General features: G+C 41.5%; 1 protein-coding gene across 3 annotated transcripts in view; it reads left to right on the top strand.

The window, feature by feature from the left end:
• LOC115162844 (collagen alpha-3(IV) chain-like) overlaps positions 1-14,209 on the top strand; it is a 35,424-nt gene extending 21,215 nt beyond the window's left edge. For 2 of the 3 annotated variants that reach the window (XM_029714266.1, XM_029714264.1), the window contains 2 exons: positions 5,483-5,539; positions 13,872-14,209. In XM_029714266.1, coding sequence (XP_029570126.1) covers positions 5,483-5,539; positions 13,872-13,929 — 115 coding nt within the window. In that variant the 3' untranslated portion in view covers positions 13,930-14,209. Of the gene's footprint in view, positions 1-5,482; positions 6,269-13,871 lie in introns of those variants that run through there. The other variant, XR_003869653.1, reaches the window with a different exon arrangement.
• Positions 14,210-14,613: the final 404 nt, after the last annotated feature.

Consider the following 14,613-nt stretch of genomic DNA (forward strand, 5'->3'; position numbering starts at 1 on the left):
TGATTGTGATCATCGCTATTTCTCTGGACGACCCAGACCTGTTCCACTAGCAGAATAGCAACATTTGATGAATTATGTTCATTGCAGAAGATTTACAATCAGATATCATTTGTATAGTTATCCCTCTTTCACTGCTGTGTGGGTGGTTTGTCAAGAGAAACAATGTGCTGAGTACACTACAAGGCTTCTGGGAAACTCACTGCTGCTCTACCCCTTGATCATAATGTAACAAATTGGGGGGGGTTGCCCCAACAGGGACTCGAACCCGAGTCCAGCAACTATCAACCTTAGCTGATAAGCCAACAGTTCCAAATCTCTTGCCTAGGTCACTAGGTGTTGGATTAAGGTTGCTACAATAACAACAGCACATTGTCACATTAGAAAAGGTCAGTGGGCCTGTCTTCCATCCTGCTGTCTAAGTAGGGAGGCATGCTGCTTGCCTGCCTTCTTGAAGGAGGCAGTGAAGATTTCACAAAATAAGAATAATTGCCCTTTTGAAACTCTAGAGTCAGGGAACCATGCGCTCACACTACAGCTAGTCTTAAGTGTGACAGTGTGTAGCTGTTCTGTTTGATTAGCTCAGATAAGCATTTGTGGACAGCACCGGGAGAAATAGAATGGTTCGATCACTCTCTCAGATGAATAGAGCCATAGAAATTCAATGACCAGATTATATGTCTATGCATAGAGCTCCCCGGTGAGACTGCATAGACCCAAGCTCTGTGTGTGGACCAGAGGGCTGTCTACTGCCACCATGAGGGGGACAGGTCCATCCCAGATCAGGCATGCCTTGCGGAGACAGAGACAAAGCAAGGTGTTGTAGTGAATATTTTCTATTCATCGAGACTCACGACTTGGACCTGGTTCAAGTATGCAAGCTTGCCACCGTGAATGCTTCGATGCCGCCCATTAGAATTAAATAGGGTCAGGTTCAGGTATGTGTGAGACAAGAACAGGAGCCAGTATGTGCTTGCATAGGTGAGAGGTTGAAAGTGGGTGAGAGAAGGGGGAGAGGTGAAGGAAGGGGTGAGAGAGGTTGATGGGTAACATAGTAAGCACTGAGGTTGAGGAAGTTGACTCTTACAGAGGAGAGGCGGGCGTGGGGAGAGATCTGGAGATGTGTCTGAAAACGACAGACCAGCCGTCACCAGCATGCTGGCTTGCCCATCTGTGAACACTGACATACAGCTTATCTCCTTGTTTTGGAATCCGTTGCATTTTCTATAGTCTTTGATGTTCCGCCACCATGGGTTTGAAAAGTGTTTTCTGTTCTCTGGTATTCTTGGAGAATACAATGTTTTCTAATCTTGTCCATCTCTTGAGAGTGCCACAGTCCCCCTCAGGAGACTGAAAAGATTTGGCATGGGTCCTCAGATCCTCAAAAGGTTCTACAGCTGCACCATTGAGAGCATCCTGACTGGTTGCATCACTGCCTGGTATGGCAACTGCTCAGCCACCGACCGCAAGGCACTACAGAGGGTAATGCAAAATGCCCAGTACATCACTGGGGCCAAGCTTCCTGCCATCCAGGACCTCTATACCAGGCGGTGTCAGTGGAAGGGCCTAAAAATTGTCAAAGACTCCAGCCACCCTAGTCATAGACTGTTCTCTCTGCTGCCGCACGGCAAGCGGTACCGGAATGCCAAGTCTTGGTCCAAGAGGCTTCTAAACAGCTTCTACCCCCAAGCCATACGACTCCTAAACATCTAGTCAAATGGCAACCCAGACTATTTGCAGTGTCCCCCTCACCCCCTTGTTACACCACTGCTACTGTCACGTCCTGACCATAGTAAGTTGTTATTTTTTATGGTAGAGTAGGTCAGGGCGTGACAGGGGGTTTTTGTCTGTTTTTGTATTTCTATGTTCAGTTTCTAGTTTTGTATTTCTATGTTGGTGTTGTTTGGGTTGATCTCCAATTGGAGGCAGCTGATCCTCGTTACCTCTAATTGGAGGTCATATTTATGTTGATGTTTGTCCCACCTGTGTTTGTGGGTGATTATATTTTGAGTAGTGTGTTTTCTCTCTGCGTCACGGTTTGTTGTTTTTGTTAGTTCAAGTATTTAGTGTATTGCATTACATTTCACAAATAAATAAAATGTGGAACTACAAACACGCTGCATTTTGGTCCGCTCCTTCAAACAGCCGTGACAGCTACTCTCTGTTGTCATCTATGCATAGTCACTTTAATAACTCTACCTACATATACATACTACCTCAAATAACTGGTGCCCCCGCACATTGACTCTGTATCGGTCACCCCCCTGTAAATAGTCTCGCTATTGTTATTTCACTGCTGCTCTTCAATTACTTGTTACTTTTATCTCTTATTCTCATCTGTATTTTTTGTAACTGCATTGTTGGTTAGGGGCTCATAAGTAAGCATTTCACTGTAATGTCTACACTTGTTGTATTCGGCGCATGTGACTAATACAATTTGATTTGATACCTATATTTGAACCCACTTTGGGTGGGCTGGAGTGGATGGCTGCTAGCGTTGGCCGGCTCAGGTGTGGGTGTGTTTGTGTAAAGGTTTGTGTGGTCAGATTACTGAGCCTGTTAAAGCCTATAGGCAACACACTGATTCACTTACTGTGATTTATTAGACAGGAGGGAAATAATAAAATAGGTGGTCAGGAAATGTGTCCACAGTGACTCCACATTATTCTTATCTGTAGACTACTGAGTGATGGTGTTAAAGCTGCGTCCTAAATGGCACCCTATTCCCTATATAGTGCAATACTTTTGACCTGGGCCCATAGACCAAGGCTCGTAATAATGTTATTTGATTATAACTATGATGTTATAAAGTGTCCATGACCACTCATGGTCCTTTTTTCTCTTTTCACTGGTAACTAGTCTTAATCTTTGTGACAGAACAGAGTAATTTAGGTCTTCAAGCTGTCTTTGTCTCTATCCCTCTGTGCGTCCTTCATTCTCTCTCTCTCTTTCTCTCTCTCTGTCCCCTCTCCTTTTTACACTTTGCTCTTCTTTCTTTCATTACAGATTTATTTTCTCTTCCTGTCACCTCATGTTGCTATATCTCCACTGTCTTTCTTCCTCTCTTTCCCCTCTCCTTCTCCTCTGTCTCTCTCTCCTGCATGCCCCAGGTGTGTGCAGGTCTCTGTCTGATGATGTGTTATCAGGGGACTGTGGAGCCTTCACACAGGGCCTGAGATCCTGCCAGGGCAATAACAACATTATTGAAATTCACACACAGTCAGATGCACACGCACACACACACACACCTCCCCACTTGAACTGTTTTTTGACACCAAGCCTCATTCCTATCATTCATCTCTGCTATTATCATATTATTTACGTGGTTAGTATAAAAATTTAAAACCTCTCTACTGTACATTCTTTTGTTGATCTTGTTTTTAAGTGTGTGTGTGTGTGTGTGTGTGTGTGAGAGAGACTTTGTGTGTGTACAATATATAGGACCCTGTCTGTCTCATTGTCTCCCTCCTGGTGGCAGACTTACCATTAGGCAGAAGAGGCAATTGCCTCAGGCCTATATATATATATATTAATAATCTTTTTTGTTGTTGTTGCTTGAGGCCCCCCATGCTCTGCTCAAGGTGCAGAAAAATCTGCGGGTAGCTTCAAAGTTGCAATGGAAATGGGGAGGGAGCAGTTTTTTTGCCAGGCCACTGTGCCCAGGTCAATAAGGCCACATGTAATAATATATCAATCATTTATTTCCATACATATACATATCTTATATTTCATATCAATTTTAATATAATCCAAGTTTTTCTCATAATAGTAGAAACAAGTGTCATCAATCACCCACGGACTGGTTCATAATAATGGACTATTTCACCCTTACAGAGTTCCTTTACATTGTTTGACGCGATATGATTGCAAACGTGACATTCATTGAAATTAAGCTGCAGCAATGAAGCATTTTTAGAGCAGGGCAAATAAAAGAGAAAGAAATAATTTTAAATGTTAACAGAAAAGTACCTAAGTTAACTAATTTCTTTAGTAAAAAGACAGGTTCTGCTGATAATACTGCCATCATCGTCGAGGCAGACAACATGTGTGTCGCTGTCTGGCAAAAAAAAGAGTATGGCATGTAATACTCTTTTTGCCCAGACAGCATCAGATACATGGGCTATATATAGTAAGACAGCTGTTTCGCTCACGGGGATGCTTTCTCCGGTGAGATAGTTTCAGCCACTTGTGAATTGAAGGCAAGTTGCTGGGTGCACAGTGCAATGTTCGGATGCTGGAATTATTTTGGATGAACGTGCGAAGGGTACCTAATTTTTGAAGAGATTTGTTTGACAATCAGATGAAAACATCATGACTGGTTGTGTTCTTGCCACATTAAACTGTAATACATTTTTACAGTTAAATTACATGTCTTTATTATAAAACCCACTTAAAAAATTGTGCACGCACAAGGGGAGGGAGGGGGCCTCAGACAGGCCTTTGCCTGGAGCCTCTAAATCACTAAGTCCGCCCCTGCTCCATCCACCCAGCCCCCCACCACCCCTGCTCCATTTGTGTTGCATGCCGTCAGAAACCCAAACAACCCTTGTGGACAGAGTGTCTATTTTATCTCCCCACATATCTCTTTCCCTCTTCCGGCACAGACAATCTTATTCATTAGGAACACGTAACAGTCAGTCAACAAAGGGAGATTCTGTTACATTGGGAAACAAGGAAAAACAAGGCAAATCAAACCAGCAGCTCTAACTTGATATAAGATTATCATGCATTCTTGTTGTGTCTGACCTACTTTAGGAAGATACTCACCTGAGATAAGAAGGTCTGGGATATGACACGTTTCAGGTCGACATGGCATCCTGAGCATGGCAGATCAGAACTGCTGAGGTTTCTGGGTGGGTTTGTACGTACAACTTGTTGTGAGACTATTATTGACTCAATGTGAGTGTTCAAGATGTCGAATATAGGATTATTTCACAATATAGGATAATTATAACAAATTGATTGGTTAAATGCCTCTCCAGGCATTGCGAAGATTGGTTGTTCTTTACAGAGCTGCGTATTATCAGCTCAAACACACACACAATGACTTGCTCTCCCAGGCCAAGTAGTGGAAGACAATTGACAGAATATAATGCAGTATGCAAAGCTGTGGGGACTTGGGGTGTGCGCCGGGGTACCATAGAATGACGTGTTTGGCGAGGAATGCTTTGCATTTCTGTCTGCTCAATAGTTCTGTTGGAGACACTTGTTAAAGGATGTGTGAGAGGATTTTCTAAAATACAGAGTAAACATAGACTAGTCATCAGTGTAACCAGCACACTTCCAAACACTTTAAAGGCTTTAGCACTTCCAGGGATATTTAAAAGTCTTCTCCACTGGGAAAAATACATTTAACTAAGGTTATATCAACGTCATCTGTATGTTACATTAGTGTTTTACCCAGAGGGCTGCCATTCCATGTTAAATTCAGGCCAACTTTGTGAGTTGGGTGTGTGAAACTGACTGTTGTCCCGTTTGTCCCCAGGCATGTAGCTGCACTGGAAAGTCCAGGTGTAACTGTGATGGCGTTAAAGGCAGTAAGGTAAGTGGCGTAACACCATCCTTCTCTAAATCTGTGTTATACTATATTTAATTTATTAACCCTACTCCAGAAAGAGAGCGAGAGACTTGCCCCTTGCACCCTAATTAACTAATTACCTTGTTGTGTGTGGGGAGGGGGAGTGTGTTGTTCTGTTTATGTTGTACGGTTTGATCCTATGTATTTATGTATTATATGTGGAAGCAGAAGCCCTTTTCTATTGTCCAACACAAATTCCCTGCTGCTCTGCATCTCACCCCATCACCTTACCTCATTACACCTATGCTAGTTCCCGATTCTACTGTTCTGCCCTAAGTATGCACTTGTTCACTCCCATCATTGACTTAAAAGGAAATGACTGATGTAAAAAAATATGGTGTAACCTCCCTCTAGCCCATGCTTATATACATTTTTTTTATGTGTGTGTGGGGGAGTGCACCCTTTTGGGGGAAAGGATAGAGATTTGGGATGCCGGGCTAGAGAGACTTCCAAGCAGCTCCCCAATCTTACATGATTTTACAAAGTGGAAGAAACTGTTCATGGTTTACCCTATACAGCAGAGGGAAAGAACCTCACTGGAATTATAGCTCCTTCTCCAACTATCTATCACTGGCTAAGACTAAGTCTCTGCAGCACTCTGTAGGTGGACTGAGCTTCTACACCAATGAGTGAAACTGAATGGCCCTCAAATGGTAGGGCTGGGAATTGCCAGGGACCTTACAATATGATACTATCACGATACTTAGGTGCCGATACGATATGTATTGCGTTTCTCACGATTCTATATGTATTGTAATTCGGTACTGTGATTTTATTGTCATTCGATGTTCCAAACATATTGCTCACAATATGTCTGCTGCAGAGGGACAAGAGAGAGCCATCAGAAAATGAGTTTTGATCAGTCATGGAAATGAAAGCGCTGAATACAAATTGGCTCCCTATTTAAAAAGAAGATGGAGTACAAGCTATGAAAAATACTGCAGGTACAGCCAACTAGCGCAAAAATTATATTGCGATATTGTCAAAACGATACAATATATCGTCCAAAATAATATTGCGATATGTAACTGTATCGAATGGATTTCATCTACCTTGATTAGTTCTCAGAAAGAGGATAAATGCAAGATGGTGGCATGCTGCTAGACACCGAAAACACCGAAGACACCGCAAAAAAATTTTTTCATTTTTTTCTGATTGAAATATCCATATCCAACAATAAACTGGAAAATAAAAAAAACAGCATTTTAACAACTACTTCAATCCAGCTCTGAGCCAACCTGGATACCGACGAGATCCTGAAGGAAATGTGGGATGTGGGGACGTAATTTGGGCCAGTTTGCCACAGCAGGAAAATAATCCTGCAGCAACAGGACATTTTAATTATTATGTGGATTATAATTAATGAACAGTTTTTGTAGGGGTTGATACATGTTTCATTAGGGCAAATCAAGTCTGAATTTTCAAAGTGGAAATTACTAATTTTAGAAGCCTTTTTAAAACTCAAATACACTACAAGTTTGCATTTTCTGCTGTGCAGGAAAATTCTCAGCAAAAAAAAGAGTAGGATCCTACATCTGTACCTTCAGCTTTATGCAATGGAGGAACAACCTACTGCATCACAGATCTGGCTACCTCACAACAAGAGAACTCTAACCCACTCAAAAAAGAAAGATTAATCTACAGACACGGAAAACTTACTTACCATTAAAGTAGAGAGTGGAAGTAGAGGCTAGTGCTCTTGTCTGAATCCATGCAACACTTGAAAAGCTGGATGAGGAGTTTGCAGGGCTGAGGGGGAGCCTGGAGTTTAGTCAGAGTGAAATTCTCAAGCTCCAAGGAGAGAACAAGGCACTCACAGCCAAGGTAAAAATACTAAATTCCAACATGGAGTGTATACTCAGGGAAAACAGGGTGATGAAGAAGTCGCTGCTGCTATCATCGCAAAATGTTAACACTACCAACAGAAGGAGCTGAACAAAATCAGGGGAAACGAGCTCAAAGTGACAAAATTCGGTCTTAATGACCAATTTCCCCCTGGGAGATAAACAAAATTTGCAAGAGACTGTATCCTGTACAGAAGCAACCGAGGGAGAGGGATAAGCGTGCTTTTGTCATTGTGTCCAAACTTTTTATTGATGGACAGCTATACTAAACTCTACGGGGACACCAGGTTACGGAAAAAATGATGGGGTCTGCAAATATCTGAATGCTATGAAGTTGACATGCGCACGTTCACACACTCGTTTACAAACACGCACGCACATGTAGGTGTGTAAAAACTATCTAAAAAACTGGAGGCCTCTCACACTTCAGTGTTGTTATGCAAAAATACTGGCAAAATACATACCATTTACCAGGTATTGTTCATCCTGATCAGACAGGTTTTTTACATACGATACATTGGAGACAGTATACGACAACTACTAGAAATAATAGAACAACATGAAACATCTAAGAAGCCAGGCCTGATATTCATAGCTGATTTTTAAAAGGCCTTTGATAAAGTAGGACTGGAATTTATATATACACTGAACAAAAACATCAACGCAACATGCACACATTTCAAAGATTGAGTTACTGTTCATATAAGGAAATCAGTCAATTTAAATAAATTCATTCGGCCATAATCTATGGATTTCACATGACTGGGGATACAGATATGCATCTGTTGGTCACAGATACCTTAAAAAAAAGATAGTGACTGGTTTTCTGATCCATGCCCCTATCTGGGGTGACCACCATTTGCCTCATGCAGCACAACACATCTCCTTCACATAGAGTTGATCAGGCTGTTGATTGTGGCCTGTGGAATGTTGTCCCACCCTCCTCAATGGCTGTGCGAAGTTGCTGGATATTGACGGGAACTGGAAAACGCTGTCATGCACGTCAATCCAGAGCATCCCAAACATGCTCAATGGGTGACATATCTGGTGAGTATGCAGGACATGGAAGAACTGGGACATTTTCAGTATCCAGGAACTGTGTACAGATCCTTGCGACATTGGGTCGTGCATTATAATGCTGAAACGTGAGGTGATGGCGGTGGATGAATGGCACGACAATGGGACTCAGGATCTCGTCACGGTATCTCTTTGTAATCAAATTCCCATCAACAAAATGTAATTGTGTTCATTGTTTGTAGCTTATGATTGCCCATACCATAACCCCACTGCGACCATTGGGCACTCTGTTCACAACGTTGACATCAGCAAACCGCCTGAAACTAAAGAATCTTTGCACAAACGGTCAGAAACTGTCTCAGGGAAGCTCGTCGTCCTCACCAGGGTCTTGACCTGACTGCAGTTCAGCGTCGTAACCGACTTCAGTGGGCAAATGCTCACCTTTGTCGGCCACTGTCACGCTGGAGAAGTGTGCTCTTCATGGATTAATCCAGGTTTCAATTGTAACTGGTATGGTGTCGTGCTGCTTGCTGATGTCAATGTTGTGAACAAAGTGCCCCATGGTGGTGATGGGGTTATTGTATGGGCAGGCATAAGCTACAGACAACAAACACAATTGCATTTTATGGATGGCAATTTGAATGCACATTGGGCCTACTGTGACAAGATCCTGAGGCCCATTGTCGTGACATTTTCATGCTTTTTATGAAGGTATCTGTGACCAACAGATGCATATCTGTATTCTCAGTCATGTGAAATCCATAGATTAGGGCCTAATGAACTTATTTTAATTGACTGATTTCCTTACATGAACTGTAACTCAGTAACATCTTTGAAATTGTTGCATGTTGCGTTTATATTTTTGTTCAGTATAGATCTTCTTTGTGAATAAGGGTCCTGATCTCACTTGAAGATTTGGCCTGGTGACTGTACCTTGCAAACTGTGATATGACAGCCCCCAGCTGATGTCATTCAGAACTGCAAGGTCTTGTCTACATTTGACACTTACCTGCAACTTCTGCTATCAGAATATGAAGATCATATTGAAAAGACTGGTAAAGACACACAAAAGTTCAGATCTGGCTGACCACTTCAGGAGGTGGGAGGAGGTAGGCACAAAACACATTTGTGCTGCTGAGCAGCCTGAGCTGTTTAGTTGCTTGGGAATGTTGTGGAAATATTGGTCCAAATATTTCTCAGATACCGGAACTCGTGAATTCAAATAGACTTTATTTGAAAAGTAACAGAAGCTGAGCAATTCCATGGAACAACTGACCTCTCCTGTCTCAGCACTCTGCTTTTATACAGTTTTTCCCTTACATAACATACATGGTCACTCCTCTCTTTGTAAATGATTAACACACCTTGGAATTTCGCCACTATTATCTTCCTGTCTCACTTCTGGCTTGTTCACAACAACTCTGACTTATTTATGCTCGTCTTAGATTATATTGGTGGCGTCACCATAGTGCTAATACAAAAAAAATACATGTATTACATATATATGTTCCCAACATACGTGTATGTCTAATATTATTTGATTAGTACAAGCATATTCTGGGAATTCTTCTCCGAACATTACAGACTCCACCTTTCTCAGCCAAGAGCCAATTCAAAGCCTGCCTATTCTGCCATGTCATTTTGCTAGTAGCCTGTCCCTGTTCTCCCTAAAGCTGTCAATGCAGAGTCTGTATAGTTAATGCATCTTTGTTGGTTATAGTAAATATAATTAGGTTTTTATTAGGTGATATCCACCGAAATATTGATCCAAATCCTGATTTAATCTCATCTCTCATTTTTTATTCTTTGGGGGTTCCTCTAGGTTGTCCTATTGCATCTAAATAAACTTTGGGGTCAGATTAATATTCCCTCCTTACTCTATGTTTTGCAGTTTGTTGCTTAGTATCACTAGGATTCAATTCGGTGACAGTATCTGTTGAATTAACCTAATCCTTGCACAAAGGCCTGTCCATCCTTTTGGTAATGTTGCCCTTCATTTTTGCCCTCCACATATCCAGAAGAAATCTGCCACTACCACAGTCTGTTCTTCATATGGTGCAATTAATGGTAGTGCTGGAGTTTGATTTTGACAATTATCATGAGTAATTACTTTTCCCACCAACTCCCAGCTGCTTTATACGTAGCCCTTTCTGGAGTGTCTGCATTCCAAATGGTGTCCTTAGTAAAGTGCAATGTGGTCTCACATTTGCCTTTAAACTTCCCCATCTCATGCTGTCCTTCTGTGCTGTTAAAACATTCATATGGTTGTTTATAATCTATTCGATACTTAACTTCTTTGGGATAGGGGGCAGTATTGTCACATCCGGATAAAAAACGTACCCGATTTAATCTGGTTACTACTCCTGCCCAGTAACTAGAATATGCATATAATTATTGGCTTTGGATAGAAAAAAAATCGGACAGTGTGGTTAGATTAACGAGAGTCTTGTCTTTAACCTCTATGGAACCGGCGGGACGAATTCGTCCCACCTACGTAACAGCCAGTTGAATCCTGTGGCGCGATTTTCAAAACATTTGAATTGCTATTACTTCAATTTCTCAAACATATGACTATTTTACAGCTATTTAAAGACAAGACTCTCGTTAATCTAACCACACTGTCCGATTTCAAAAAGGCTTTACAACGAAAGCAAAACATTAGATTATGTCAGCAGAGTACCCAGCCAGAAATAATCAGACACCCATTTTTCAAGCTAGCATATAATGTCACATAAACCCAAACCACAGCTAAATGCAGCACTAACCTTTGATGATCTTCATCAGATGACACACCTAGGACATTATGTTATACAATACATGCATGTATGTTCAATCAAGTTCATATTTATATCAAAAACCAGCTTTTTACATTAGCATGTGACGTTCAGAACTAGCATACCCCCCGCAAACTTCCGGGGAATTTACTAACAATTTACTAAATTACTCACGATAAACGTTCACAAAAAGCATAACAATTATTTTAAGAATTATAGATACAGAACTCCTCTATGCACTCGATATGTCCGATTTTAAAATAGCTTTTCGGATGAAGCACATTTTGCAATATTCTAAGTACATAGCCCAGCCATCACGGGCTAGCTATTTAGACACCCGGCAAGTTTAGCCTTCACCAAAATCAGATTTACTATAAGAAAAATGGTCTTACCTTTCCTGTTCTTCGTCAGAATGCACTCCCAGGACTTCTACTTCAATAACAAATGTAGGTTTGGTCCCAAATAATTCATCGTTATGTTCCATCAGCGACGTTTTGTTCGTGAGTTCTAGACACTATCAGAATGGTAAATCACGGTCGTGCGCATGGCGCGTAACGTGACAAACAATTTCTAAATATTCCATTACCGTACTTCGAAGCATGTCAACCGCCGTTTAAAATCAATTTTTATGCAATTTATCTCGTAGAAAAGCGATAATATTCCGACCGGGAATTTGCGTGTCTGTAAACAGAGGGAAAAACAGAAAGGCGGGGTCGGCCAGTGCCCACGCCTAAGCCCTTTGTCCTCTGATAGACCACCTAGCAAAAGCGCTCGTGTGTTTCAGCCAGGGCTTTGAATTACGTCATTCAGGTTTTTCCCGGGCTCTAAGAGCCCATTGGAGCCGTAGGAAGTGTCACGTAACAGCAGAGATCCTTTGTAATGAATAGAGATGACAAAGAAGGGCAAGAAATGGTCAGACAGGGTACTTCCTGTACAGAATCTTCTCACGTTTTGGCCTGCCAAATGAGTTCTGTTATACTCACAGACACCATTCAAACAGTTTTAGAAACTTTGGAGTGTTTTCTATCCAAAGCTAATAATTATATGCATATTCTAGTTTCTGGGCAGGACTAATAATCAGATTAAATCAGGTACGTTTTTTATCCAGCCGTGAAAATACTGCCCCCTAGCCATAAGAGGTTAACTTCTTTTAGCGCTGATCCCATAACCGGGATCAACATCCAGTGAAAAATCAGAGCGCCATATTCATAACCAAATCTAATCTTTTCTGTTTCTCAAACATAGGACTATTTTACACCGTTTTATAGATACACTTCTCCTGAATCGAACCACGTTGTCCGATTTCAAAAAGGCTTTACAGCGAAAGCAAAACATTACATTATGTTAGGAGAGTACATCATCAAAATAGCCACACCGCCATTTTCCGACCAACCACATGCATCACAAATAACCAAAACACAGCTAAATGAAGCACTAACCTTTGACAATCTTTTTCAGATGACACTCCTAGGACATCATGTTACACAATACATGCATTCTTTTGTTCGATAAAGTTCATATTTATATATAAAAACAGCATTTTACATCTGCGCGTGATGTTCAGAAAATATTTTCCCTCAAATGCATCTGGTGAATCAGCGCTACAATTTACTAAATTACTATTCGAAAACATTTTTAAATGTAATATTGTCATTCAAAGATTATAGATTAACCTCTCTAGGGTAGGGGGCAGTATTTTCACGGCCGGATAAAAAACGTACCCGATTTAAACTGGTTACTACTCTTTTCCAGAAACGAGAATATGCATATAATTGGTAGATTTGGATAGAAAACACTCTAAAGTTTCTAAAAGTGTTTGAATGGTGTCTGTGAGTATAACAGAACTCATATGGCAGGCCAAAACCTGAGAAGATTCCATACAGGAAGTGCCCTCTCTGACCATTTCTTGGCCTTCAATAGCCTCTTTATGGAAAATAGAGGATCTCTGCTGTAACGTGACATTTTCTAAGGCTCCCATAGGCTCTCAGAAGGCGCCAGAACGGGGAATGATGACTCTGCAGTCCCTGGGCGAAAAACAGTAGGGGTTTTGGAAAGTGGTCGTTCTGAGAACAATGAGACGGGTGCGCGCGTGCATGTGAAGAATCCATTTTATATTTTCAGTGTTTGAACAAAAACAAGGTCTCTCGGTCGGAATATTATCGCTATTTTTGAGAAAAATCGCATAAAAATTGATTTTAAACAGCGTTTGACATGCTTCGAAGTACGGTAATGGAATATTTTGTTTTTTTTGTCACGATATGCGCCGGCGCGTCACCCTTCGGATAGTGTCTTGAACGCAAGAAAAAACGCAGTTATTTGGATATAACTATGGATTATTTGGAACCAAAACAACATTGGGTGTTGAAGTAGAAGTCCTGGGAGTGCATTCTGAGGAAGAACAGCAAAGGTAATCCAATTTTTCTTATAGTAAATGTGAGTTTTGTGAGTGCCAAACTTGGTGGGTGTCAAAATAGCTAGCCACGATGGCCGGGCTATCTACTCAGAATATTGCAAAATGTGCTTTCACCGAAAAGCTATTTTAAAATCGGACACCGCGATTGCATAAAGGAGTTCTGTATCTATAATTCTTAAAATAATTATGTTTTTTGTGAACGTTTATCGTGAGTAATTTAGTAAATTCACCGGAAGTCTGTGTTTCAGGGGGACAGTGGATACCCAGGGTTACCTGGGGTGCTGGGAGCTGTTGGATTGCCAGTAAGTGCTGCCAATATCGTGTCAAATGTCACTAAGCACCTTACTTTACCTGTCTGTCTGTCATCAATCACGGTCGTCAATCATGTGATCTCAATCATTATCCTATGATATGTCAATTGATAAATAAGGTTTCCAAGAGTGAACAAACTACATGTTAATGAAATAACATTTAAATGTATTTGTTTATCTTCTCGTGAGTGTTGTCTATGAACTAATGACAGTTGAACAAGCAAATGTGTTTAATATATTTTTTAAACAAGATCTCCATGTCATGCCCTGATTTGTTTCACCTGTCCTTGTGATTGTTTCCACCCTCCTCCAGGTGTCGCCCATCTTCCCCTGTGTATTTATATCTATTTTCTCTGTTTGTCCGTTGCCAGTTCGTCAAGTCAACCAGCGTTTTTGTTCTCAGCTCCTGCTTTTCCCAGTCTCTCCTTTTTCTCGCCCTCCTGGTTTTGACCCTTGCCTGTCCTGACTCCAAGCCCGCCTGCCTGACCACTCTGCCTGCGCCTGACCCTGAGCCTGCCTGCCGACCTGTACCTTTGCTCCACCTCTGGATTGTTGACCTCTGCCTACCCTGACCCTGCCGTCCGGTACCATTGCCCCACCTCTGGTTTACTGACCCCTGCCTGCCTTGACCTGTCTATTGCCTGCCCCTGTTGGACTATTAAACCATTGTCAATTCAAC

The sequence above is a fragment of the Salmo trutta genome, chromosome 26 (assembly GCF_901001165.1).
Source record: "Salmo trutta chromosome 26, fSalTru1.1, whole genome shotgun sequence".
NCBI classification, from domain to species: domain Eukaryota; kingdom Metazoa; phylum Chordata; class Actinopteri; order Salmoniformes; family Salmonidae; genus Salmo; species Salmo trutta.